Here is a 27,840-nt window from a genome sequence, read left to right on the forward strand (position 1 = left end):
TCTAACAGTAAAATATTGTTTACAATATACATATCACTTTGGGTCTGACTGTACATTTAAGGTTAAACCAATTTTCTATCAGTTGGATTAATAAGAGAATGAGAAATATGTTTTTAACATGTTTCATTATATATATATATATATATATATATAATTAGTATTATTGACACAAAAACAAAAGATTATTGAAATATTTGTTTAGAGCACTACAACTGAAATCCACAATTACAATACTAAACATATTAAAATAAAAGTATGACATCAATCTTGGAGTACTATTTTTTTTGATTTTATGATTTATGTTAACCAGAAATGCAAATGTTCAATGAAGAACAAATTTCCTAACCTTGTTTGCAGAATTTTGAAAAACTACAAAATCAACTATCTAGGAGGATTCGTTTTTTTTTTAAATCAAAGAAAATTGGTACCAATGAAAATAAAAGAATCACAAAGATTTCTTGACAATCAAAGTTCTGTAACTCTGGAAAACACATCTAGAAAGTCATCAAAAGAAGCTTGAATACCACACTCCAAACATTGTGAGTATGAAAATCATAAAATGAATACCTATAGGTTTTCCCTTTTTAGGTAAAAGCAGAGTATGTTTTCATCTAAAGCATTTTGATATGGTCCCTCTGCTCTTTGTTTTTATAGTTTAATTACACATTAATATCTATTAACCCTTGATTTAACCAAGGTCATACATTAAGTATATTCAGCAGTATGATGTTCAGCAGTTAATAATGTATATCACAGAAATCAACATATATCTATAAAACATCTTGTATATCAACTAAGTTATGAAACACATATAATCATGGGCAGTCACTCTGTGACAAATGTAACAGATTTCATGTACAAACATTAAACGATATAAAAATAAACAAGAGGTTGCAAATTTAGTTGCGTTAGTTATAGCTCTATTGTAATTCAGAGTATCAGAAAACAAGAAGCAGATAGGTTTCTGACAGATACAAAAAGCACTCTCATTACCGCTAAGTTGCTCACTAAGTATAAAGTCATTATGATCAGAAGCACCTAAGAAATGTATGACGAAAATATTAAGATCATTCTACACATAGAAAATAAGTCAACAAACTGGAATTTGGTTTCCGACACATCCAAATAAACAGCTGCGCCAAGAGCACATGATACACCTTTATTGTGCATATTGAAATTGTTGCAAGAATAAAATGGGTAATTTCACAGGCATTTAATCATAAGCAAATAACATAGCTCTGTAGATCAACATGCCTGAGGCTACCGTTTTTTAAATTGAACAGTTTTTTATGTTTACCAATTCCAACAATTATGTAAAGACTCCACTAAATCAATCCAAGCAAACTCAAGTTATAGTACAATATGTGAAAAATTTACTAAAATCTGACAATTAAATTCCCTTAACTCTGGATTGACAAACCGGAAAATTTTAAAAATCAAAATAGTGCTTTTTTCATCAATCCCCACAAAGTTTGGAGGAAATCAATCCAAGAATACTGAAGTTAGTGCGCAATTTGTGAAAAATTGCCTTATATGTAACAGTTAAAGTTCTGTAACTATGGAAATTAGAGAGCTCCTTTTCATCAATCCCTACAAAAATGTAAAGTTTGGAGGAAATCAATTCAGGAATAGTGGAGTAAGTGCACACTTTGTGAAAAAAAACCTTGTATTGAAAGTGAGCTTTCTTCCGTCAATTCTAATGTTGTGTAAAAGTTTTATAAAAATTGGTTAGAGCAAATTTGAGTTATCATACAAAGTGTTGACACACAGACGGATGGATGGACACACAATGGTATACCATAATACATCCTGTCTTCTATGCTCACATATTACAACTCATCAACATCAAACATCTGACCAAATATGAAGTCATTGTTCAGTAGTACCAAAAATATTGGGCAAACGAACGAACAGACGGACAAGGTAATTGATTGGGGTTTAATATAAAAGACAATTAAGGGCTGCTAAGAGTATCTTCAATATACATTCTATGATTATACATATAAAGAAATAATAAGAATTTTGTGGACGGACATTCTATAACAAATCTAACCGAGGCATAAGGATATCACAGACATTCTAAAATAAATATAACAAAGGTTTTACAATTTCATGGATGGACATTACATTAAAAATATAACAATATCATAGGCAGAAAATATATAAATAACATATATTTTTCTTGCAAACATGACTTTACCATCAAAATACAAAACTTAAACATGGTAAGAAGAGTGTATATTTATTATAAGATAGTGTAACCAACATAATAATATCCTGACCACAGTTTTCTTTTTTGTCAGAAGCAGTTTCAGAAAGGTAAAATCTAATTGAAATTAACAGGCAGAGATTTTCATAAGGTATCTGTTTAATACAGGAAGACAATTGATGAAATAATATGAGGTGCAGTATGACATAAGATACTTGATGGACTCGTGTTTCATACGAACCCAGTCATTCTTTAACGAAGAGTCACAGTACAAAATCGAGCAAACAGATGAATGAACATACTAACGAATGAATGAAACAACAGACAAAATGATCACTAAACCTTGCTTCCCTAAGCAGGGGTATAATAAAGTTAATACCATAATTCTATTAGACCTTTCAGGGGTATTAAAAACAGATTAATTAAATTTCTGCAAAAAATGAAGGTTTTTTCTTCAAATTTGAGTACAAATCAAACTTTCCATCACCTAATGATTTCTTGTGCGCCCCTCTCCCAAAAATCATAAAATCGCAGTATTTCAAAGTGATACAATAAAAAAAACAAATTCTGCAAGTAAAAATATCTTCACAAGGGTATTATTTGTGCAAATTCTACACATAAACAGTTTCAATTCTCAATACATTCCTCTTAAGTTTGCCAAGTTTTCTATTACATATTCAGTAAATAGTGTACACAAGGAGAACATATTGGATGTAAATTGACAATCTTTACAGTATTCTATAAAGTGGTTGACATTAATGGAGGTGGAAGATTTGGTAATCAAACTTAAGTGATGAAAATACACATGAATTAAATATCCATAAACATGATCAATAATTAAATATTCATTTAAAAAAAATCAATAATGTTAAAACTTATAAAATAACTAACTTAACCTAACTTAAAATTTAGTTTTTGTTTCTTTGACAGTTTTGAAATCTGCAGAAAATAAAAGAATCAATGGTCGTATTCGATGAAAAATCACCATAACAAGTAAGAATCAGATCAGGTGATACACATGTTAAAATGTCCTACCAAACACCTATGTAAAAATGTCCTACCAAACACAGTAATTTGTTTGTTGTTACAACTACAATGTATAATAATATCAAGTAACAAATTAAGTCTTTGAGATACATGGCAAGTTTTATAATTACCCGTTAATTTATTTGAGATATTGTCCACTCATGTTGTTGGGTCTTGTTTGTATGTGCACCAGACAAAAAAGAAAGGATTTTTCATGCATTTGTAAGAAACTTAATCTTCAATATTGACGCAGAAAAGCTAGATCATATATCTCTAATTATATTCTGAGGTCAGGAAATTAATAAGATAAGGCTCTGGTGTACATATATAATGCTTTCTTATTTCAATGTGCAACATTGTACTAGTACACTCAAAAATATCAAATACAATCACTTTACAATCAGTTTAAAAGTAGATTGGAGTAGTAAAAAATTAGAGAATCTGTTCATACTTCATATTGAATTGTACATTACTTTATACTATAAAACTATCTGAGTTATCTCCCCTTACAAAAGATTTTAAAATTCTCATCATTCAAAACATATACCGTATTTGTTGTTGTTATTATAAAAAAGCCTCACACTTGAATTGCATTCCTGCATCCATAGGACAAGGTACAATTCGGGGCTTATTGTGACCTGTAAATTACCAAAAAGAAAAATTTTACTTCTACTGAAGTAATTTTTAAGCATCCTAAGAAACACTTGTTAAAAAATGTAAATATTAGCCAAGCCTTTATTACACAATTTGACTGTGACATCATAACCCATATTTGTCACATATTTAGCTACAATAGGGACTAATTAAAGGAATATTTTGGCTAAATTATCATTGACTACAAGCGTCACCCAAAAATAAACTTTTTGCCAGTGAACAGATAAACAACAGTTACTGTTTAAATATATTTTTGGGGCAATGGTTGTGCTCTATAATATTTCTTACCATGTACAAAACAAATAGTTATTTTTTTTCTAAATACAATGTATTCACCATTTTACAGGATTTACTGTCATTTCATGGCTGTCAAAATCATGAAAAGGGTATGTTTATAACTAAAAAAGGCATTGTTTTGTTATAAGTTCATATAGCTTGAAATGTATTGACCCCAAATCATACCTTGTTCTTAGCTTACAATATTTCATTAATAATCTGGCCCTATCATTTGTTGTTATTTCTGACTTAAGATAGTGATGGACTGATATACTCCCTTTATCAGTATTTCACTATTTTTAACATTCTAATTGTGTTGTTTGGTTTAAATTATTCCTTATCTTTGATTTTAACAAATATATAGATGATGCATTTCATAATATCAATATCTTCTTTTTCTGATTAAGTAAATATGGTTGATTAACTTCTCATTTTTATCCATCCATTACGGGTACATCATATGTATATAATTTGTATCATACTGTTACACTACAATTCAATCTCAGCAATAATCTCCTAGGTACAAGCTATCCTGCTAGATGTCTTAATCTCTCATTCAGATCTTTTTCTCTTTGTAACAATGTCTGAGAGTGCTTTCTGTATGCTTCAAATTCCTGTAAAATAAAATCAAATGTTTAATTTGCATAACAGACAAAGTTTAAGGGCATATCCACCATTTTAAACCACTTTGAGATTTCCTTCATTTATCAAGGTCAAGTTTAGTAAATGGGATACGTCACAGATTTTCTTAAAATTTTGCATACAACTTTGGCTCATTGAATTTTAACTGAAAATCGAAAAAATAATGCATTTAATTTTTTTTTATTTTGTGACATATTACTGATTGAATTCTTCTATAAAACTAGGTGATCACTTATATAGAAAGCACATAAAATTGGTGAAAAAATTTAAAAATTTGTCTTAAAATCATCAAATTTCCAATTTATAACCCATAGATTTTTCTTAAATATTATATGTTGTTGGTACAAAAAGTTCCGTTTGAATGATGTAAAAAATTAATTGGGTCACCTACTTTGTTTTTACAGTATACATCATTCAAAGTGGTGTACTAGGTGAAAAAATACCACAAAACGACATTGCCTTGTATGCCGTAAAATGTCATTTTTTGACTTTCCTCCATCAAAAAAGTAACAGATTGGTTAATACACCAAAAACCAAGTTGATGACCATATGATTATTTCATATCATTACAACAGAAATGTATGTATCAACAACATACAGTTTTTGAAGAAAAATCTATGGATTTGAAATTGGAGATTTGATGATTTAAAACAAATTTAAGAATGTTTTTCTCCGTTTTTATGTGCTTTCTATACAAATGTTCACCTTTTTTGAAAGAATTCAATCAGTAATGTTTCAGAAAATAAAAGAGATAAAGGCATTATTTTTTCTATTTTCAGATATAATTCAACAAGCCAAAGTTGTATGCAAAATTTTTCCAAAATCTGTGGCATAGCCCAGTTACTGTTCCTTAAATTAACCCTAAATGTTTTTACCACTTTTATTCTGTTAAGAATTGCTGTGTAAAATGTATAAGTCACCAACCTTGTTTACAAGATGACCAAGGAGAGAAAAAAAATAATTTGATTTGATTTTATATGACAGTCAATAAAAACATCACTGTGTATATTCTATTTTTTTTTGCAACTGAAATCAGACGAAAATGTATTTATGAATAAAGAGCTAAAATTCCATACTATTAGCTTTCACATTCTGAACCCAAAATATGAGCTTTCAATTCATTATAATGTCAATAGGACATTGAATATTCAAAAATATAGAAAATATTTCTTTCTATAGTATTATCTTTTGATAACTATATAATAAGCAATTATTTTCCATGATTTTTAATGAATTTTCTTATCAAACACACCAGGGGAGTGGCTGTGTTTTTTTATTCATTTCGTTTTAATGATAAATTGTTGATAGATGCAGTCTTTGACAAAAATAATTTAATTTTGAGAGCAATTTTTAAGTCTAACTACTGCAATTTATTACAAATTTTATCAGTAGGAATAAAATTAACATATTGGAATAGATCATTCTTTAGTTTTCTTTTGCAGTGTTTTGTTGACTGCACACATTTTTTTTTAAATGTTGGCCTTGGTGTTGGAAAGAGTTGACATACTAGTACTTCTCTAGACCTTGTTAAATATAAACCATTTAATGTGGTGTAGGTGTATAAAGAAAAAATGATAGAATACCGGTAGTTCATACTTTGCCAAAATGAAGTACATATTGTGATATGTTCAAAGACATGATAAAAAGGATAGGTCATTGAGCTTGATGTGATTCATGTGAAAAAATGACACAATTTCTGAGTCACCTCCCCTTATACCTTAAGTAAAAAAAAATTAAAAAAAAATATAAAAATAAAAAAAAATATTATAATGCATTTGTAAAATATTAGTAATTATAAGATACAATAAAATGCTCCGCTGGGGCGCAGCTTGATACGACCGCAGAGGTCGAACACTGAACAGTTGGGGCAAGTATGGTCACAACATTCAAGCTTGATACAGCACTGAATTTGGATTGTAATTAAATACTTGACACAGCATAGGTTTCTGACACAGAATGAATGTGGTCTAAGAACTTAAAAATTTTTAATTTACCTTTTAAACCATATCATTATTATTTGCTTTTATATATAAATCAGAAATAACCAATTTAAAATAAGAGAATTTTAAAGAAAAAAAAGGAAAAAAAAATCCCCCCCCCAAATTTTTTGAACCCCCTTATGATTCATCACCCCCAAACTCAATCCCAGCCTTCCCTTTGTGGTATGGTACCTTGCAGTACAATTTCAGAGAGATCCATACACTTGAACACAAGTTATTGTCTGGAAACAAGAAAAATGCTTGTTTTTTGGCCCCTTTTTGGCCCCAAATTCCTAAACATTTAGGGCAATTACCCCCAAACTCAAACCCAGCTTTCCCTTTGTGATATGGAACCTTGTAGTACAATTTCATAAAGAACCACTTACACACAAGTTATTGTCCTGAAACTAGAAAAATGCTTGTTTTTTTCCCTTTTATGGCCCCTAATTCTTAAAATTTTGAGGCAATTACCCCCAAAATCAATCCCAGCCTTCCCTTTGTGGTATGGTACTCTGCAGTACAATTTCAGAGAGATCCATACCCTTGAACACAAGTAATTGTCTGGAAACTAGAAAAATGCTTATTTTTGGCCCCTTTTTGGCCCCTTATTCCTAAACGTTTTGGGCAATTACCCCCAAACTCAATTCCAGCTTTCCCTTTGTGATATGGAACCTGGTAATACAATTTCAGAAAGATCCATACACTTACACACAAGTTATTGTCTAGAAACTAGAAAACTGCTTGTTTTTTGCTCCTTTTTGTCTGCTAATTCCTAAAATTTTGAGGCAATTACCCCCAAAATCAATCCCAGCATTCCCTTTGTGATATGGAACCTTGTGGTACAATGTCAGAGAGATCCATACACTTACACACAAGTTATTGTCATGAAACTAGAAAAATGCTTGTTTTTTTGCCCCTTTTTGGCCCCTAATTCCTAAAATTTGGAGGCAATTACCACCAAAATCAATCCCAGCATTCCCTTTGTGATATGGAACCTTGTGGTACAATATCAGAGAGATCCATATACTAACACACAAGTTATGTCTGGAAGTTACAAAAATGCTTATTTGTGGCCCCTTTTTGGCCCCTAATTCCTTAACTGTTGGTACCATAACCCCCAAAATCAATCCCCACCTTCCTTTTGTGGTATGGAACCTTCTTGTAAAATTTCATAGAGATCCATTCACTTAAACTAAAGTTAGAGTGCGAAAACCAATGTGTCTTTGGACAACAACGACGACGCCAATGTCATACCAATATACGACCGCAAAATTTTTTTGCGGTCGTATAAAAAAGGAAGAACATCATCAATACATATTACTTACTTTGACAACTTCAGTATATTTATGACCTGCATCAGAAGCCTCTTCTCTCAGCCGTCTTACCTGAAGGTTAGCATTAACAGCTGTGGCCTCTCTTCTGCAATACAATTTTGATATATAAAATGATAAAAACAATTGAAAAAAAAGGCAAGTCACTTTAGAAATTAAAGACCATAACAAAGCCATAACACTAAAGGAAACATCATTTGTCACTGTAAGGAAGACCACTTCATGGAAGTCAATAACTTACTATGTTCACATCAATTAATATAAAGATAATAAATCTTCTTGAATATAGTTTATGACCACAATGAAAATGTTATGTTTCTAGCAAATAAAAAAAGAATGATTTACTTTTTTTGTTGTTTCATATTTTAATTCAAGGTCAATAAACATACAATGACAGTCATATTAAAAATTCATTCAAAATAGTGTATCTATAAGATAGCACAACAGTCTATTTTTTTTAAATACAACTGTGTATGTTTAGAGTGCTATATCTTTTTCATCTGTTGATATACAAAGACAGAGGAGATACTAAAAGAAAGAAAAATCAATGAGCTACTGATTAAACACAATGTTTATCATAATACAAATAAGGAAATATTAAAAAGATGCCGTAATTTGAGAAAATTTGAATATTTTTTGTATCTTCTTCTTGTTGAAATCATCATGTTCAGATTAGTAATAGCATGTCCTAATATGGAATAATGGATGGATCTATTTAGTTCTAATGACCTAATACATCACAAGTACTCAATATCAACTTAACTTTTAAGTAGGCCTTACTGGCTTACATCCACAATCTTATACACATGTTAGCAGTAATTCCATGCTCTTTAAGAATGAAATAAACATACATGTAGTATGTCTGAAGATGACAATGCTTATTTAGAAGAATGATGGAATTATTTTTTTTATTTTCCTCCAAATATGATCATTTACAATGTGCAGGTAATGGTAGTTTATCAACTCTTTTGAAATGCTTAGTCCTTATCTCTCCTTTAATATCATTATGACACATCAGTTGTCTTTATATCTTTTTAAAATCACACAGTTATAGCTATTCAAATATGACCACCTAAAATTTTTCATAATAATTTAATTGATTTTCTAACTTTCTACTTAGCTGTCAGTTATAACAAACACTGGGGTTTTTTTCACTGCAAGATTCAACTTACTCAAATTTTTCTTCCATTGTTTGAACAGCTTTTTCCATGTCTTCAATCCTTCTTTGTAATTTCTTATTCTCTGTTTGTTCTCTCTAAAAAAATAATTTTTATTTGTATGAACAAAAGGAAAAAAGGTTTCCTTCATTAAATTGGTAATCATAATTTGCCAATTACTAGTTTAGTTATTTTTGTACCATTGAGTTGCAGTCTCATTGACACGTACCCCATATCTTTTCTAAATATATGATGCATGTCACTTATAAGATTGTTTATCAATTGAAATACCTGAACTATCTTTCCTCTCTGCATAGCAAGATCTAACAGTTCATCCTTTTCTTTGGTAAGTTGCTGTATTCTATGTTGAGACTCCACATCTAAGGATTTTCTTCCCTCAATCTGATTCTGCAGTTTGTAATTAGCACCTTTAATAAAATACATCAGTTTCAATTAATATCTTTCTTTAATTGAAATATTGTATTAGATATATCTGTTTATCTCTATTTTTGATCAAATATATGTTGCGTGTAACACACAATATATAAAACCAGAAAAGTATATATTTCTTTTTTCTAAATTTTACCTTACATGTAATTCTTATATTCTCATAATAAAAAAAAATAAAATAGGTTGGTCAATTCTGTATCAGAGAATCTTCTCAAATTTACAGAAATATCATTACAAATCTGAAAACTTTAATCAATACATCTTATCAAACCATACTCCCAAAATCTTCTATGCATTAAAACTTTCAAATAATGAGGTATTTCAATAAATATAAAGTTGTAACATGCATAAGTTGGTGTCAGGGGTAGTCCAATAGTCCCCTTCAACTTCACTTAGGTGAACTAATAATTTATTTATGTATCTATACTATAAGGAATAGAAATGTCCAGTTTGTCATTATTTCATCCCTGTAAGCTTATCATTAAGTCTTAAGTACCCTTCAATCTTTCCTCTGAATCTTGTAACTTGCTCTGTAACATTTTGACTTCAGTTCTGTAGTTTTCCTGGACGGTTTTTATCTCATTTCGTAAACCGTCTTCTTTACCTTTCATGTCTTGTTGTAGCTGTCTGAAAATTATATAAAAGAAATTGTAATAAAAATATGACTATGTAATTATAGGCCCATTAATTACATTGATATATCATGTATATAATGAGTATTTATGATTAATTATAACAAACTTTTGATTTGATACAGGGGAAATTATTAAAACTTAACATGCTGAATGCAAGCAATTAAGGTCTGCATATCATCTGAACATGTTCAGAGGGTGTCTGTTATATTTTGTTGTAGTTTTGGTATTTGCTATTATAGATAGATTCGTGGTCTGTATATATTATCTTCAGACTCAGCATCCTTGGACTTTGGAGAGTTCTCTGTATTGTACAAGATTATAAGATACAGTTATAAGATAAAGTAGCTACTTCATATATTTGGGATTTTCTCTCAAGTATACTTATAGCTATCTAATATCTACTATGTTTGATGTGTAAAAAGATAGATGTGAAGTAAACCACCAGTATGTCCATCAAAATAAAAATGCTTATATATATATATATATTTTTCAATTCCTTAATGGGCCATTTGCTGCCAAATTCTTTTTCATTGATTTGACTCAAATTCTCATATTTTATTTATATCAAGATTAATCCAAATTAAAAAAAAGTCCAAAAGAATCAATCAACAATGCACGAACTCATTGGATTTCATGCTTGTTTTAGACTAGATGCCATCTAATAACCATTACAATGATTACAGAGATAACCTCTGAAGACTGCAGATGGCCATACATGTATGACTGATTTAAATCTTTAATATAAATAGACAAGACATTTTTCATTTCAATGAGCGTAATCTATGTTTTACTGGTAAATTATAAGGTCAGGGATTTTGTTACCACAAATTACTTAAAACCTTTACTAAATTCTTCCATAGATACAAAGATTTGGTTTGCAAGTTTGGCTGTACCTGTAAACATGTTAAAAAACTTATTTCAGCCAGAAAAGCACATCCTAAATTTTACAGTGATGTTGTTTACTGAGCCCGGAAATTTATATACGATCCAGGTAAACTTACCAATCCTTTAAATAAACTTATTCTAAAAGGTTACCATGGCCAATGCAACACTATAATTAGATCTTTGAGTATTGTTTATATTGGTATAAATATTGATTTTGTTATCAGTCAATTAAAATCATACTAAATAGTATTGTTATACACATATGAACTTTAACAGTTCTACAACCTGTCGATACCTTTATTTTGGCATTACACAAGGTCATGTTTTCCTCAGACTGTTGATGACGTCTTTACATGAAATCCTTAGGATGTTGAATGTGTAGTACTGATTGATATTTTAGTCTTAGATACTTGATTTTTTTTTATTAGTTGTTATTGGCTTTGAACAAGCTGTCAATAACTGTGAGTACTCTCAGATCTGTACTTAGTGTCTCTTTTATTGTTAAGGATGAGGGATGGATAAATACCCTGCCACGTCCATTCTGTGTTTTTGTTTGATGTTTTTCTGCTTTGTATAGATCTGATGAGTAAAGCCTTTTTCAACTGATTTTTATAGTTTGTTCTTATGTTGTTCTGTTTCACCACTGTCCCTTGTTAGCGGGAGGGTTAAGCGCTCACAAACATGTTTAATCTTCTTATTTCTATTAACCCCGCCACATTCTATATGTGCCTGTCCCAAGTCAGGAGCCTACAGTTCAGTTGTTGTCGTTAGTTCATGTCTGTCATATTTGTTTTTCGTAAATTGTTTTGTTATAAATTAGGCCGTTAGTATTCTCAAGTGAATTGTTTCATATTTTTCATGTCGAGGCCTTTTATAGCAGACTAATAATATGGTATGGTTTTTTCTCATTGTTGAAGGCAGTACGGTTGCCTTTAATTGCTTACATCCACTTTATTTGAACTTTGGTGGATAGTTGTCTCATTGGCAATCATACCACATCTCCTTATATTTATAAGCATGTGCTACAGGTTAAATTAAAGGTTGCATGAATACAGATTCAAATGAGGTTGAATTATTGACTTTCAAGCTCATAATACATTAGAGATGTTTTTTATGTTATTTTCCAAATGACTATCAATAGCAAAACATTATTTCAAACAGAACAAAATTCACTAATGAGAATTACAAGAATATGTATGGACTTTAGCTCAACATAACCAGATTACCTGTGCTTTTGTTCCAGCATATTATACTGCTCTTTAAAACTTGATAACTTTCTATCCATTTCTGCAATTTGTTTGTCTTTTTCCAAAATAGCACCTGAAAATATTCTCTCATTTTCTTCCCTGAGACGAGAATTTTCTATTCGTAACTCTTGATTTGAACGTTTGTATTCATCCTTTATTTTAATTAGTTCTTGATGATTAGAAGCTAGGTCATCAAATCTTGCATTTAATATGTTATATTTTCTTATTTCACCATCCAACATTTCCTGTGCATTTTCTCTGAAGTCCATCATTTCTTTGTTAATTTTATCCAAAGTTTGAGATTTTCTTGACACATCATCAGCTCTTTGTTTTAATATCATTATGAGTTGTGACTGTTCATCTATACGAGACCGCAACATAGCAGTTTCTGTTTTGTCATCTTCTGACAAAGATTTCAACTTGCTCAAATTTCTCTGCATATCTGACATATCCTGAAATGAATGAATACTTTCATCAATACATGTAACTACATGTAACTACATGTAACTAACTACATATGATTGAAGATTCAAAGAAACTGTAATGCAAAGCTCATACAGCTACATACCAAATATCATTGACTTATCATAAGTGATTCTGCTTAACTGACCTAATCACAAACTTTAACATGGCAACTATGCTAAAGTTGCAAAGTCAATAGACCATGACTGAGGGGTAGGGGTAACTAACCTCTATTGAAATGAGATGTGCTTATGCTATATATACAACTGCATATCAAATATCATTGACTTATCATTAGTGATTCCCCTAAAATTTACCTAATCACAAACTTTAACATGGAAACTATGCAGAAGTTTCAAAGTCAAAAGATAATGACTGAGGGGTGAAGGCCAACTACATGTAATCTAAACATGGAAATGAGATGTGCCAATGCTTATACAACTACATACAGAATATCATTAATTTAATTTACCATTTATTTTTAATTAGTTCCCCTTAAACTGACCTGATAACACACTTTAACATGACAACTATGCAAAAGCTTCAAAGTCAAAGATAATGACTGAGGGGACAGGCCAACTAATCTCAATGGAAATAAGATGTGCCAATGTTTATACAACTGCATACTAAATATCATTAATTTACCATTAGTAGGTTCCCTTAAAATGACCTACAATGTAATCACAAACTTTAACATATCCTGACACCCTGCACCACTGGAAACAGCATATACCTGTTTAGTCCATAAATATGGCTTAAAAATATATTGCATCTGCAGTAAAAATGTAAACTGAACATTTTACTGTTCAGCATAACACAACAAATAATTCATATCATTTTTGGCCAAATACCAGTTTGAGGACCATTCAGTCATATTCCCAAAAGTAGATGGACTTTTGCTTTGCATTGGTTCATATACTTTTGGTGATAACTGCTGGGTTATAAACTGCCATAATGTCATCAGTGCGATATGAATTATTTGTAAAGTATGTTTTACATGTATATATGATATGAAGGTATGAAAATGTTTTTCTAAAAGCTGATGTTCTAATACATATAACAATAGCATTTGCATGCAGTTAACTGAAAACAAAAAACACAAAATCTTTCAAAAGAACAAAGAGAGAAAAAGGTTAATTTGACACACCTATTGATCAATCAAGTTAATATAACAGCATCATTGTCAGGCAGGAAAGAATGGAGATTGTAAAATCATAACCAAAAGTTACATCAATACTCACAGTAAATTTTCCATAACAAGATTTTGTCTGTAAATCAAAGCCAATACATACATGTACCATATAAAAAAAATCTGGTCATATATTTTTTTAACTCCTGTACATTTTGAAAGTGGTCAATATACAAATGTACACATGTAGGCATGGTCATGATGAAAGGCTAAAAACTTTAAGTACTAATGCATACAAAATTTAGTCACAGTGTACAAGAAATCTGAAATCATCTGTATTCATTTAGGTCCCTAACACCACAGAAATATTGAAACTTCCTGCAGCAAAAAAGTATTCCGTATTTTACTGATAAATGGACTAATTAGTCTTTGATAGTCAACATTATACATTTACAAGTGACAATGGAACCCTTCACAGATTTTGTTCTTAACAATTAAGAAACTCAACACAACACTGTTGGTGGTTCAATGTCAATTTTTTTGTTGGTCAGGACAATCAGACAAACAAGGTTTGGCACAGACTGTCAATGTCAATTTTGTCATTTTTTACATTTTGATAGCAATTCAAAAATTATTATATGTACATGTACCTCTTACCTTTCAAATGACTCTTTTCAATAACAATATATACATGATATATATGTGTCTAGATTTTCATAATAGCAATGAAGTGGAAATAAAGTTTTATAGGATTGTAAGTATGCTTTATTTTGTCAACTTGCACTTTGATGGCTTGACTGGTTTTCTACAGCAGTTGGTTAAAACTTCTGATAAAACTTAATTGCAACTGGGTCAAAATTTTGAATGATCTGCAATAGGTTGAGAGCAACACTTAGTCAAGTCACAGTAACAATTACAAACTAGCACCACCCAGAATATGGAAAATATATATCAGTCAAGGGTATAACTTCCAAGTTATTACAGAAAATAACAGGTATACTGTTATTGTGGGAATTCTGACAGAGTTATATCCTCCTGTCATGAATTGTGTTGAAATAACACGTCGGTTATTTTACAAAGAAATAATGTCTGTAATAATTAACGCCTTTCAGTTATCACAGACTTTTTCGTCGGGTGAAATGAAAATTGGGCCAGATGCTTTCAAATTTACCGCTGTTTATGTTGTTAAGATTTGTGTGATTTCAACATGTTTAAATTATTATTTACGGTATCGGGTCCGTTCGCTCCCAAAACACATTCGCACCCTACAGGTTTGCAACCCACACTTTAGCCCTTTGAGTCTGTTCGCACCCTATTTTTATTCAAATACCGGTTGAATTAAGAGATGTTTTTTAGATGTACATGTATACATTGTATATCAAAATATTTATATTTTCACAAATAATTTTTTTAATGAAATATTTTTTTGTGATAAGATGATTAATTATTTATTGTGATTTATTTAAGATTACTGTTAATTATATATAATTGGTATTTACAAAGCTAATTTGTTATTATTGTTGTGTTTGGTTTAAAGTAAAATACAAGTAGTTAGCTTGGTAGGAGTAAAAACAATGAAGATTTTTAATGAAAAAATGAAAGATAATTATTTTTAACAGTTTGTGAATAGTTTGGAATCTCCTGCCTTTCTTTCACAAGCCTAAGAGACGAATGACTTAGTCTTTGATCATCATGACAATATTCATTATCCATTTTTTTTAGAAAATAATTCACAAAAGAAAACTGGTTTACGTTTTTAGAATTTCACAATTTTAAACAATAAAAAAAACGAATTTTCTATATTTTATAGCAATACTCTAACTAAAGAACAATTAAAAACTTATTCAACACACAAACTTTAAAAAGGGTGTGAACGTGTGGGGTGCAAACTTGAAAGGGGGCGATCAAGAATGGGAGGGAACATGATTTTGGGCAAACAGACCCAGATTCATTATTTACACCATTTTCGGTGAAACAACATAGGCACAGTGATTACCAGTTTGTTGTATTTTTAATGATAACTTCGCCTTGAATAAATTTTTTTTAACGGAATTGATTTAATATTTTCATGTATTTGGAATTATTTTAGTAATTCGTCAATGATACCTTACTGATAAACGGTTATAAATCCTTCAATTATGGTAAGGTGACACGTCTGATGGATATTTTTACTATTCACAACCATCACATAGCAATTAGTCCAAATACACCACACACACCCTCCCCCCCTAACAATGTCTGCAAATAATCTGACTTGGTCCTTGTGTGATCCAATGAAAACTGTTACAAACAGTAGCTCCATTTAAAAGTTTTCAAATACCATTACATCTAAACAGATATGTTACCAAATATAAACACTACACATTCAATTATTGTTTCTTTTTTACTTTTTTCACCTTGTTGCTGTCGGAAACCATTTCTCTGATTTCTTTGGGATTCCTTGTGTTTGATGCCATGTCTTGTCCTAGTAAAATACTTGAAAAATTTTCATATAGAAAGTGTGTTTGGTGAGCAAGAGATGAATCCATAATTAAAATTAAGCAACATGTTCAACTTTTCTGTTGAAAACAAGTAAGAAATTCAAAACGGCAAAACGGCTACCACAGAAACATGACGCCGGAAATACCGTTCATTTTTACGGCAAACAGTTACGATATGATATATGATAATATTGAATAAAGGTGTGTTATTAGCAACAGGAGATACCAAAGAATACTTAATCTACGAGAAACAATTAAAATATGTTATTCTATTGTAAAGCCAAAGCAAACAATATATTACGACACTACATGGGAGGCTACTCCTTCTGCTTTCGTTTTTGGAAAAAGAAAGTCAAGGATGTTTTTAGGTAAAAGCTGGGACCAATGATTAACAGCCCCAGGTAAAAGTTACAAACTCCTCAAATCTTTAACAGAATACAAAAATAAATGATATAGAAGGATATATTTTATTGATATGAAGGCAGAAGGGCACCATAGGCATGATAGGCAAAAGAAACTTATACTGTATATTGTATTGACTTTAAAAGATTAAAATCAATAAAATAACACTTTATAAACAATATTTTATTCACACAGAAAAATTATTTTTTAGACCTCCAAACTCTAGTCCAAATAATTATGACGTCTTGTAAGGCTATTTTAATTTTTTTTCTGTGACGCCTGCATCACAAAAAAAAATAAAATAGCCTTGCAAGACGTCATAATTATTTGGACTATCCAAACTCTAGCAGATATTTAGAATGACCAGCATAAACTAATACCTTTTGCAATGTTTTGTGATTCTGTGTCTGTAGTGATTTTCTGATTTGGACACCAAACAGGATTAGGGCATAAACATTTGACATGACAATAACAGTAAAACAAATAGTATTCAGATAACCTGTGTCACATCTCAGACGCATTGTCCCAAGGTTGATGCTACATTCTGCGGGAAACAGCACCAAAAATCCAAATCAAAAATTCAAACCGGAGCAGGAACATATATATATTGACGGGACTTGACACTACCTAATTGTAGCCGATTTTATTGTCGGGTCATAGGTAATATAGATACGATACGGAAACGGACGTGTTAAAAACATACTCGCTATTATCCTAATAATTTCTGTTAATATCAATAAAATGTCATTCAAACTAGTTTTACAGTGATGCCAGTGTATCAAACTTGTATTGTGTCACTTAAAATTTGTTATAATCACATTCATTTTATCACAGAATGGTACAGAATGCAAACAGGGTAATAAAAAAAATGGCGCCGATTGCATTCCCAAATTCAAAAACATTATAAAACACTTCACATCAAATAAATCACACTTATTTTGGTCATTTTATATGACAAAATATATCTACTTTATGATAAAACTTGTATCTATTAACGATTAGAATTATGTGGTTAATTTAATGAGCAGTTCCAATAGTTTTTCAGTCAGACGCCACCAAAATCCATAAATCTCGGAAAGTCTCATGGAGTCCCGAGATTTTATCAATTTTACACTGAAAAGCCAATCAGATTCATTTCCCGTTAGATATACTGTTCCCAGACCGGAGTAATAATATACAGTTAAAACCTATAGTTTGGAGGCTGTTATGGAAGACATCTGTTGTTGGTCCTGAAATCCTTTTGAACGATTTATGTTAGTGCTATGACCCTAAACCTACCCTTCAACCATATATTAAAAAGATAGTACAATAAGCTTTAATTGATAATAATGATGGCACCCTTATCCCTTTAAATAAAATCAAATAAATCGTAATCAACCAGCACTTAATTACATGTACTTTAATAATTTAATTTATACATGTACCCATGTATGAGAAATATTAATAAGACAAAACATACTTTATCATTTGGCACACATTGAGATACCATTGTGCTTTATAATTTCAGAGGCAAACAGAAAACTGGCAAATCATGAGTCTTACCAAAGTACTTTGGTCACCAAATAATAGTGATAAGTTTCTGAGCTACTGTGGAACCAAAATTAATCTGTATAATGTTATAAAATATGAAGAAAAAGAAGGCTCTCAGGGAACACAAGGTTTGTATAACTTACCTTTCTAAAATGCTTTATTGATGTGTTGTTGATGGGTTGATGTCTTAATGGTATATACTCCACATCCCCTTAATTCATATTTGCATTGGTTCTAACTACATATACCTGGAGGTAAGTTTTATTAATGTGTAGCAGGTATCTTTTCTACTAGATATGACATTCTTTTCTCATATTAAATCCTCATTATAAACACTATTGAACAATTTTTATGCCTTTTGTCCTGACTTTTTTGCCATTCTTTCAGTATATCTCTTATACCGGTGTGCGGTAGCATCTGCATCAGCTATAGATAATATTGGGTTTTCTTGGCCTTGATACTTTTAAATTTATGACAGCCTTTGACTTAGGAAAATTTAACAAAAGTTTGTAATTGTAAAGACTATTTTCCAGTGTTGTCTGCAGATCATGCAGATGTTGACCATATTGTTATGCCCCCGCCCTAGCGGAGGGGGCATTAAGTTTTACCCTTGTCCGTCTGTACGTACGTCCCAAAATTGGTTTCCATTCTCTAACTTGAGTTTGCCTCAACTAAATGTTATGAAACTTTTACACAATGCTAATTACCACAAAACACAGATCATGTTTGAATTTTGGTGGCGTCACTTTAACTGTTCTAGAGTTATGCCCCTTTATAAATGAAAAAATGGCAAAATATTTAGTTTCTGTTCTCTAACTTAAGTTTGCCTCAACCAAATGTTATGAAACTTATACACAATGCTTATTACCACAAAACACAGATCAAGTTTGAATTTTGGTGGCGTCACTTTAACCGTTCTAGAGTTATGCCCTTTTATAAATGGAAAAATTGAAAAATTTTTAGTTTCCTAGTTTCCTTTCTCTAACTTAAGTTTGCCTCAACCCAATGGGTATCATCACTTTTATCGTTTTTAAGTTATGTCCCTTTAAAATATTGTATGCAAGCGGGGGGATCATCAGTGTCCATGGGGGCACATTCTCCATTTATTTTTTGTTTATACTTTTGATTTATATAAAAATAAGGAGATGAGGTATGATTGCCAATGAGACAACTTTCCACCAAAGGTTAAATAAAATGGATGTAAGCAATTATATATAAAAAGAAGATGTGGTATGATTGCCAATGAGACAACTCTCCAAAAGAGACCAAATGACACAGAAATTAACAACTATAGGTCACCTTACAGCCTTCAACAATGAGCATAGCCCATACAGCATAGTCAGCTGTAAAAGGCCATGAAATAACAAATGTAAAACAATTCAAACGAGAAAACTAACGGCCTAATTTATTTACAAAATAATGAACAAAAAACAAATATATTTCACAGCAACAAACCACAACCACTGAATTACAGGCTCCTGATTGGGACAGGCACGTACAGAATGTGGTGGGGTTAAACTCATTTGAAGGCGCCAACCCTCCCCTAACCTGGGACAGTGGTGTAACAGTTCAACATAAGAACAAACTATAAAAATCAGTTGAAAATTTATTTGATTGAGTCCTGATCAAGTTTGGTTTTGAGGGACCTACATTTTTTTTGTACTTTTTATAATTTCGTATCCTTTGATGTAAGATTATTTATGGAAATTGTTACTTACTTATCCTGTTCATCCCAAATAGAAATTGTACTAGTCTATAATCTATATAGCTAGAACTAAACATTTCTGAATTTAGAATTAATAATTTTGTAACAATTACTTATTTAGGTAGCAAATTTTGCATTGAAATATGAAATATCTGTAGAACAAAATGTTGTATGTTTGTAGGGAAAATATTATCAGAAGATACAGTGGCTATACATCAGGGAGAACAGTTGGAAATTAACTTATTAAAGGTAAAATCTAAACTGTCCCTTGTGTAGATATATCACAAGGAGAACAGTTGAAAATAAACTTATTGATGGTAAAATCTAAACTGTCCCTTGTGTAGATATATCACAAGGAGAACAGTTGAAAATAAACTTATTGATGGTAAAATCTAAACTGTCCCTTGTGTAGATATATCACAAGGAGAACAGTTGAAAATAAACTTATTGATGGTAAAATCTAAACTGTCCCTTGTGTAGATATATCACAAGGAGAACAGTTGAAAATAAACTTATTGATGGTAAAATCTAAACTGTCCCTTGTGTAGATATATCACAAGGAGAACAGTTGGAAATAAACTTATTGATGGTAAAAATTTACTGTAACTGTGTAGATATATCACAAGGAGAACAGTTGGAAATAAACTTATTGATGGTAAAACTTTACTGTACCTTGTGTAGCTATGTCACAAGGAGAACAGTTGGAAATTAACTTATTGAAGGTAAAACTTTACTGTACCTTGTGTAGCTATGTCACAAGGAGAACATTTGGAAATTAACTTATGGATGGTAAAACTTTACTGTACCTTGTGTAGATATATCACAAGGAGAACAGTTGGAAATAAACTTATTGATGGTAAAACTTTACTGTACCTTGTGAACCTATACAACAGGGAAAACAGTTGGAAATTAAGTTTATTAAAGGTTAAAACTTTCTTGTTCCCTGTATAGCTATACAACAGGGAAAACAGTTGGAAATCAAGTTATTAAAGGTTAAAACTTTATTGTTCCCTGTGAAGCTATACTACAAGGAGAACAGTAGGAAAGTAAGTTATTAAAGGTTAAATCTTTTACTGTTCCCTGTGAAGCTATACCACAAGGAGAGCAGTTAAAAGTTAATTTATTTAAGGTGAAATCTTGATTGTCTCCTATGTAGCTACATGTATACCTTCTGAGAAAAATTGAAAGTTAACTTATTAAAGGTTAAATCTTTACTGTCCCTTTTAGCTATACCGCAAGGAGAACAGATGGAAATTAACTTATTAAAGGTAAAATATTTCCTGTTCCTTGTGTAACTATACCTCAGGGAGAACAGCTGGAAATTATCTTATTAAAGGTAAAACTTTACTGTACCTTGTGTAGCTATATCACAAGGAGAACAGTTGAAAATAAACTTATTGAAGGTAAAACTTTACTGTACCTTGTGTAGCTATACATCAGGGAGAACAATTGGAAATAAACTTATTGAAGGTAAAACTTTACTGTACCTTGTGTAGCTATATCACAAGGAGAACAGTTGGAAATTAACTTATTAAAGGTAAAACTTTACTGTACCTTGTGTAGCTATACATCAGGGAGAACAATTGGAAATAAACTTATTGAAGGTAAAACTTTACTGTACCTTGTGTAGCTATATCACAAGGAGAACAGTTGGAAATTAACTTATTAAAGGTAAAACTTTACTGTACCTTGTGTAGCTATATCACAAGGAGAACAGTTGGAAATTAACTTATTAAAGGTAAAACTTTATTGTTCCCTGTGAAGCTATACCACAGGGAGAGCAGTTAAAAGTTAATTTGTTAAAGGTAAAGCTTTGTTGTTCCCTGTGAAGCTATACCACAAAGAGAGCAGTTAAAAGTTAATTTGTTAAAGATAAAGCTTTATTGTTCCCTGTGAAGCTATACCACAAAGAGAGCAGTTAAAAGTTAATTTATTAAAGGTAAAACTTTATTGTTCCCTGTGAAGCTATACCACAAAGAGAGCAGTTAAAAGTTAATTTGTTAAAGGTAAAGCTTTATTGTTCCCTGTGAAGCTATACCACAAAGAGAGCAGTTAAAAGTTAATTTATTAAAAGTGAAATCTTGGTTGTCTCCTATGTAGCTACATGTATACCTTCTGAGAAAAATTGGAAGTTAACTTATTAAAGGTAAAATCTTTACTGTCCCTTTTAGCTATACTGCAAGGAGAACAGTCAGAGGTTAACTTATTTTAGGTAAAATATTTCTGTTCCCTGTGTAGCTATGCCTTGGGAGAAAAGTTGGAAGTTAACTTTTTAAAGGTAAAATCGTTAATGTCTCCTGTGTAGCTATACCACAAGGAGAACAGTCAGAATTTAACTTATCAAAGATTAAATCTTGACTGTCCTTTTTAGCTATACCACAAGGAGAACAGTCAGAGGTTAACTTATTAAAGGTTATATCTTTACTGTCCCTTTTAGCTATACCACAAGGAGAACAGTCAGAGGTTAACTTATTAAAGGTTATATCTTTACTGTCCCTTGTAGCTATACCACAGAGAAATAATTCTAAAAGATAAGACAATAAGTATTCCTATCTAGTTTTACAAATTCAGTAATTTACAAAAAGAAAGTTTGTCTTCAGATGTTTTCAAAAAAATATTGTTATTGAATAGATTTATTCTGTATATTTTTTTTAGGATTAGATAATTAAAATAACTATTGTTTTACAGACAGTTGAATGGTGTCCAAAACCAGACCATGATGATGTTATAGCATGCGGACTGGTCAATGGAAAAGTCCAGTTAAGGAGGTATATGAAGCTTCTATTGGTTTTCTTAACTGTTATTAAACGTTTCCCATAATTTCAAATCACTGTAATACAAGAATACCATGATCTCTGTATGTTAAGCAACTCTTGCAACATCCTTTTACGGTCTTTTTAAATGACCTGTTGCAAAGGAAAATTTCTGCTTTATCCAACATCCCTCCTTTTTCAACTGGCAAGCCTAATTTCCCAGCCTTCCTCCAGGATAACCAAATTTGAAGAGAATATTTACTTGAATTATAATATTTAAATTGTTCAGATGATGATTATTTTCATGAAATATTTGTCAGTGGATGCTAGACAAACTACAATCAACCCCTATTTAACAAATAAAATATACATACAAAAAAGTTAGCGTAATATATCAAATTGAATTAGTGATCTTTCAAAGAATCCGGTTTAAGTCCCATCTACAAACTTGCAAATTACAATGCTATTGAATAGGGAGTCTTGGCACACTTAATTTGCAAAGATAAGTCGAAAATGTTTAATCTGGTGATAAGAGAATATTTCATGTTTATTTATTTTTTAAGTATATAACATTGCATTTTTTTCTGTCTTTACTTGTTTTATTTGTCTGATTTCAGTTTTGATAAAAGCAGCAATAGTGACTTGGTTGAAAAGGAATTTGGTAAGAACTATGACACATGTTGGTAAGAACTATGACACATGTCGGTAAGAACTATGACACATGTCGGTAAGAACTATGACACATGTCGGTAAGAACTATGACACATGTTGGTAAGAACTATGACACATGTTGGTAAGAACTATGACACATGTTGGTAAGAACTATGACACATGTTAACTTTAACCTACTATTAGTCTAATGTTTATAAAAAAAACATCTTCTTTCAATATAATGTTACTTTCTGCAATTCTCTCACATAGTGAGACATACCTAGTACATATTGGGCATCATTACTGAAGCAGATAAATACCACTTGGACAAAATTAAAGTCCCTCTCCCAGACAAATTCCATCTGAGACATTAAAAACCCCTAAAATAAAGGTACTGTATATGTACATTTTTTGGATATTGGATATGTAATTTTTTTTTCATGAATATCACATTACTGTAGATATATTATATATATCTGTGTTTTCGTTAGATGTTTTCTGCTTTGTATCGATCTGATGAGTTAACCCCTTTTCAATTTATTTTTATAGTTTGTTCTTATGTTGTTGTACTGTTACACCAATCTCCCAGGCTAGGGGGAGGGTTTGACGCCAGTAAACTATTTTCGCCACATGGATTTACAAATGCACTCTTGCATTATGGTACATGTGAAAACAAACAAATTAGAAACCATAAAAGCAAGAATCTGTTTTCAAAACATACAAATGAAAATGCTTTTACCTGTAAATTAGAACATTATTTAAAACAGTGAATTGTTTTTCAGTACCAAGACATCCCAGACATTGTTTGTATTTATTTTGGAACCATATGGACAGCAGTTTGGTATGTATAAATATGTATGTTTAGTGATTTTTTCTTCTTTAAGATATTACCATATAACGGACTTGCAATACTTACAGTAGTTGAGTTTTATAACATAACTTTCATCTTTATTTATTCTTGAATATGAGTAAACAATGCTATGATTATTTTAGTTGGCTGAAGGATTAGACAAATCAAGAAATGATAGTTGTATACTGATCTGGAATGTTAAGTCTGGCGGTGAATATGAACGACAGAGATATAGTTCAAACACAAGTGAATCCTCATCTATCTACAAACCATTCTTAGAAATAGGTGAACAAATTAAATATTAAATGAGATAGATTAATGTGTGTAATACAAATATTCAAAATACATTAATCATAGTTACCAACCTCTGGCTATGAAAAATCATGTGTAAAATCTGTGTAAAAAGTGGGTTTTGCTATTTGAAAATAATCAAATTCAACTTAAACATACTAAACTAAGTACTGTAAACAGTTCCCTGTTTAGGTAAATATTTGAAAAATAAATGACAATCTGTATCTTTAAAATAATGTACAAGAATGCATGTAACACACAGGAAAAACATATCAGTTGGCAACAATTTGTGTATGTACATTTTTCATGGATAAATTAAGATTTCTGTGACCATTGGTCTGTATATATATATATATATATATATAGCTGAGATGAGTAATAGAAAGTGCATATCCAATATTGAGATATGCTTTGAAGGAGATATTGGTATATGTCAAAGAGTCAGCAACACATAAACAGATAGGTCAACATACAGTCTTCATCAGTAGACAGATGTCTATACAACATCATTAGCCAAACTCTGGCTTCTTATTTTATTTATTAACTATGGTACATGCATTCTAATTTCTGTTGCTGTAAAAATTGAGCTAAAGTTCACACTTTTACTACAAAAACAAAATATAAACTTTTAATTCAGACTAAACAGATTATGTAGATAAGGGTTAGTATATAAATCACACATAGCAGTGAGGGTGAAAGAGGAGATTGTAACCCCCAGAAAACATTTTCAATCAAAGAAAGTCAAGGTGGACAATGATTTTTTAGGGGAAACAAGCTACACTATCACCCTCTCAGCTATGAGTTATTTAATTTATTATATTGTATTGCTGTCGAAGGTCACTGGTTCTCTCCAGCTTAATGCCCTTTTGCATTTATGTTATTTAAACTAACATAACCATTATTGACCTGCTGACCGGGAAAAAAAATTCTTTGCTGCTAGTCCTTTAATACTGTGGATTCATTTATTTTCATGGATACCAGTTTTCCTGGATTTTGGAAAACTTTTATTTTCATGGATATTTGATTTCATAAATTTTACAAAGTCTGTATACAAGCCTTTAAAAAGTGTGTACTTTGTTGAACATTTTAATTTTTGATTAAGCTATACCAACAAAATCCACGAAAAAAGGTACCCAACGAATAATAATGAATTCACAGTATGTAATGATACAGGCTTAATATATACTGTAAATATTGTTTTAAGGTAATTACAATGACATGACTGCCTCATTTAGCTGGTTCCGTAAAGACAGTAGATTATTTGTATGTGGAATGAACAATAGACATCTAAGGATATATGATCTCAGGGGTAAGTTATTTATACATATGGGATGAAGTCAAAGATAGTCAATAATTTGTATGTGGAATGAACAATAGACATCTAAGGATATATGATCTCAGGGGTCAGTCATTTATACATATGGGATAAAGTCAAAGATAGTAGATTATTTGTACGTGGAATGAACAATAGACATCTAAGAATATATGACCTCAGGGGTAAGTTATTTATACATATGGGATAAAGTCAAAGATTGTAGATTATTTGTACGTGGAATGAACAATAGACATGTAAGGATATATGATCTCAGGGGTAAGTTATTTATACATATGGGATAAAGTCAAAGATAGTCAATAATTTGCATGTGGAATAAACAATAGACATCTATTAAAGAATATATGATCTCAGGGGCAAGTTATTCATACATATGGGATTCTGTCAAAGATAGTCAATAATTTGTATTTGGAATGAACAAAAGACATCTTAGGATATATGATCTCAGGGATAAGTTATTCATACATATGGGATTCTGTCAAAGATAGTCAATAATTTGTATTTGGAATGAACAATAGACATCTATTAAAGGATATATGATCTCAGGGGTAAGTTATTCATACATATGCGATTCTGTCAAAGATAGTCAATAATTTGTATTTGGAATGAACAATAGACATCTATTAAAGGATATATGATCTCAGGGGTAAGTTCTTTATACATATGGGATTCTGCATAGAATCGTCAAGATATAAAACATGGGAAGTGCGTTATTTTGACATAATTATGGGATACTGTACAAGATATTTAATAATGTGTATGTGAAATGAATGATAGATGTATCAGGATATATGATCTCAGAGGAAAGCACAGGCACTTGTCTCTGAAAAAATTACCTATATACCTTACTATAACACAAGGTACCCAACATTTTTGAGAAATGACACTGGGATTTGAACTTTCATTATTTTTCAATTCCTCGGTTGTCTATCCCACTGAAACTTGTTATGTCATAAATCTACATTAAATTATCTACAAAACGATGTATGACATGCTTATTTCTGTTGTTGGAATCATTTGCAGCAGGCCTTCCTAGTAGATCAACTGTAAATTATTTCATGTTTTCACAGTAAAATGGCATGGAAATAAGTCTTTTTGACATATGGGAAAGATAGCAGATTATTTGTCTTGCTAATGACCATGTGTTGTTTGTTGTTATTGTACATATATTTTTATAAGGAACTGGGTGTTTGTTTGGTCTGTTGTCACTACACTCCAGTGTTGGTTTGGTTTGTTGTCACTACACTCCAGTGTTGGTTTGGTCTATTGTCACTACACTCCAGTGTTGGTTTGGCCTGTTGTCACTACACTCCAGTGTTGGTTTGGTCTGTTGTCACTACACTCCAGTGTTGGTTTGGTCTGTTGTCACTACATTACAGTATTGGTTGGGTCTGTTGTCACTGCGATCAGTATTGGTTGGGTCTGTTGTCACAACGATCCAGTATTGGTTGGGTCTGTTGTCACTACAATCAGTGTCGGTTAGGTCTGTTGTCACTATGATGCAGTATTGGTTGGGTCTGGTGTCACTACAATCCAGTGTTGGTCGGGTCTGTTGTCACTACAATCCAGTGTTGGTCGGGTCTGTTGTCACTACCATCCAGTGTTGGTCTGGTCTGTTGTCACTACAATCCAGTGTTGGTCTGGTCTGTTGTCACTACGATCAGTGTCGGTTGGGTCTGTTGTCACTATGATGCAGTATTGGTTGGGTCTGTTGTCACTACGATGCAGTATTGGTTGGGTCTGTTGTCACTACGATCAGTGTC

The 27,840-nt window shown here is 31.2% G+C and overlaps 2 protein-coding genes and 1 long non-coding RNA gene across 5 annotated transcripts in view; 1 reads left to right on the forward strand and 2 right to left on the reverse strand.

Moving 5' to 3' along the window:
* Nucleotides 1-452: 452 nt before the first annotated feature.
* Nucleotides 453-4,207, reverse strand: LOC127731124 (uncharacterized). Its single transcript, XR_007995499.1, has 2 exons — nt 1,664-4,207; nt 453-1,528 (listed from the first exon to the last, which is right to left on the reverse strand). It is a non-coding gene; the product is annotated as an uncharacterized LOC127731124 (long non-coding RNA).
* Nucleotides 4,208-4,224: 17 nt separating this feature from the next.
* LOC127731133 (coiled-coil domain-containing protein 89-like) lies at nt 4,225-16,704 on the reverse strand. The gene is made up of 7 exons (XM_052240060.1): nt 16,479-16,704; nt 12,471-12,943; nt 10,221-10,351; nt 9,566-9,702; nt 9,290-9,372; nt 8,112-8,205; nt 4,225-4,779 (listed from the first exon to the last, which is right to left on the reverse strand). Exons 1-7 carry the CDS (start codon nt 16,608-16,610, stop codon nt 4,693-4,695), a joined length of 1,137 nt encoding a protein of 378 aa, XP_052096020.1. The 5' UTR covers nt 16,611-16,704; the 3' UTR covers nt 4,225-4,692.
* A 164-nt stretch (nt 16,705-16,868) lies between these two features.
* The window catches only part of LOC127731131 (GATOR complex protein MIOS-B-like), a 40,423-nt gene continuing 29,451 nt past the window's right edge, over nt 16,869-27,840 (forward strand). For all 3 annotated transcript variants that reach the window (XM_052240051.1, XM_052240052.1, XM_052240053.1), the window contains exons 1-8: nt 16,869-16,963; nt 18,472-18,622; nt 20,381-20,448; nt 22,888-22,967; nt 23,570-23,613; nt 24,386-24,444; nt 24,597-24,738; nt 25,949-26,053. In XM_052240051.1, coding sequence (XP_052096011.1) covers nt 18,496-18,622; nt 20,381-20,448; nt 22,888-22,967; nt 23,570-23,613; nt 24,386-24,444; nt 24,597-24,738; nt 25,949-26,053 — 625 coding nt within the window. In that variant the 5' untranslated portion in view covers nt 16,869-16,963; nt 18,472-18,495. The remainder of the gene's footprint in view (nt 16,964-18,471; nt 18,623-20,380; nt 20,449-22,887; nt 22,968-23,569; nt 23,614-24,385; nt 24,445-24,596; nt 24,739-25,948; nt 26,054-27,840) is intronic.

Source organism: Mytilus californianus, unplaced genomic scaffold (assembly GCF_021869535.1).
Source record: "Mytilus californianus isolate M0D057914Y unplaced genomic scaffold, xbMytCali1.0.p SCAF_2, whole genome shotgun sequence".
NCBI lineage: Eukaryota > Metazoa > Mollusca > Bivalvia > Mytilida > Mytilidae > Mytilus > Mytilus californianus.

What these genes read in the sequence shown, in the direction of transcription:
- LOC127731133 (XM_052240060.1), bottom strand. Translation starts at nt 16,610, where the DNA reads ATGGATTCATCTCTTGCTCACCAAACACACTTTCTATATGAAAATTTT. An exon ending in TGGTTTCCGACAGCAACAAG is followed by an intron (nt 12,944 to 16,478) that starts GTGAAAAAAGTA and finishes CATTCATTTCAG; the next exon opens with GATATGTCAGATATGCAGAG. An exon ending in TTCAGAGGAAAGATTGAAGG is followed by an intron (nt 9,703 to 10,220) that starts GTACTTAAGACT and finishes ATTTTATTAAAG; the next exon opens with GTGCTAATTACAAACTGCAG.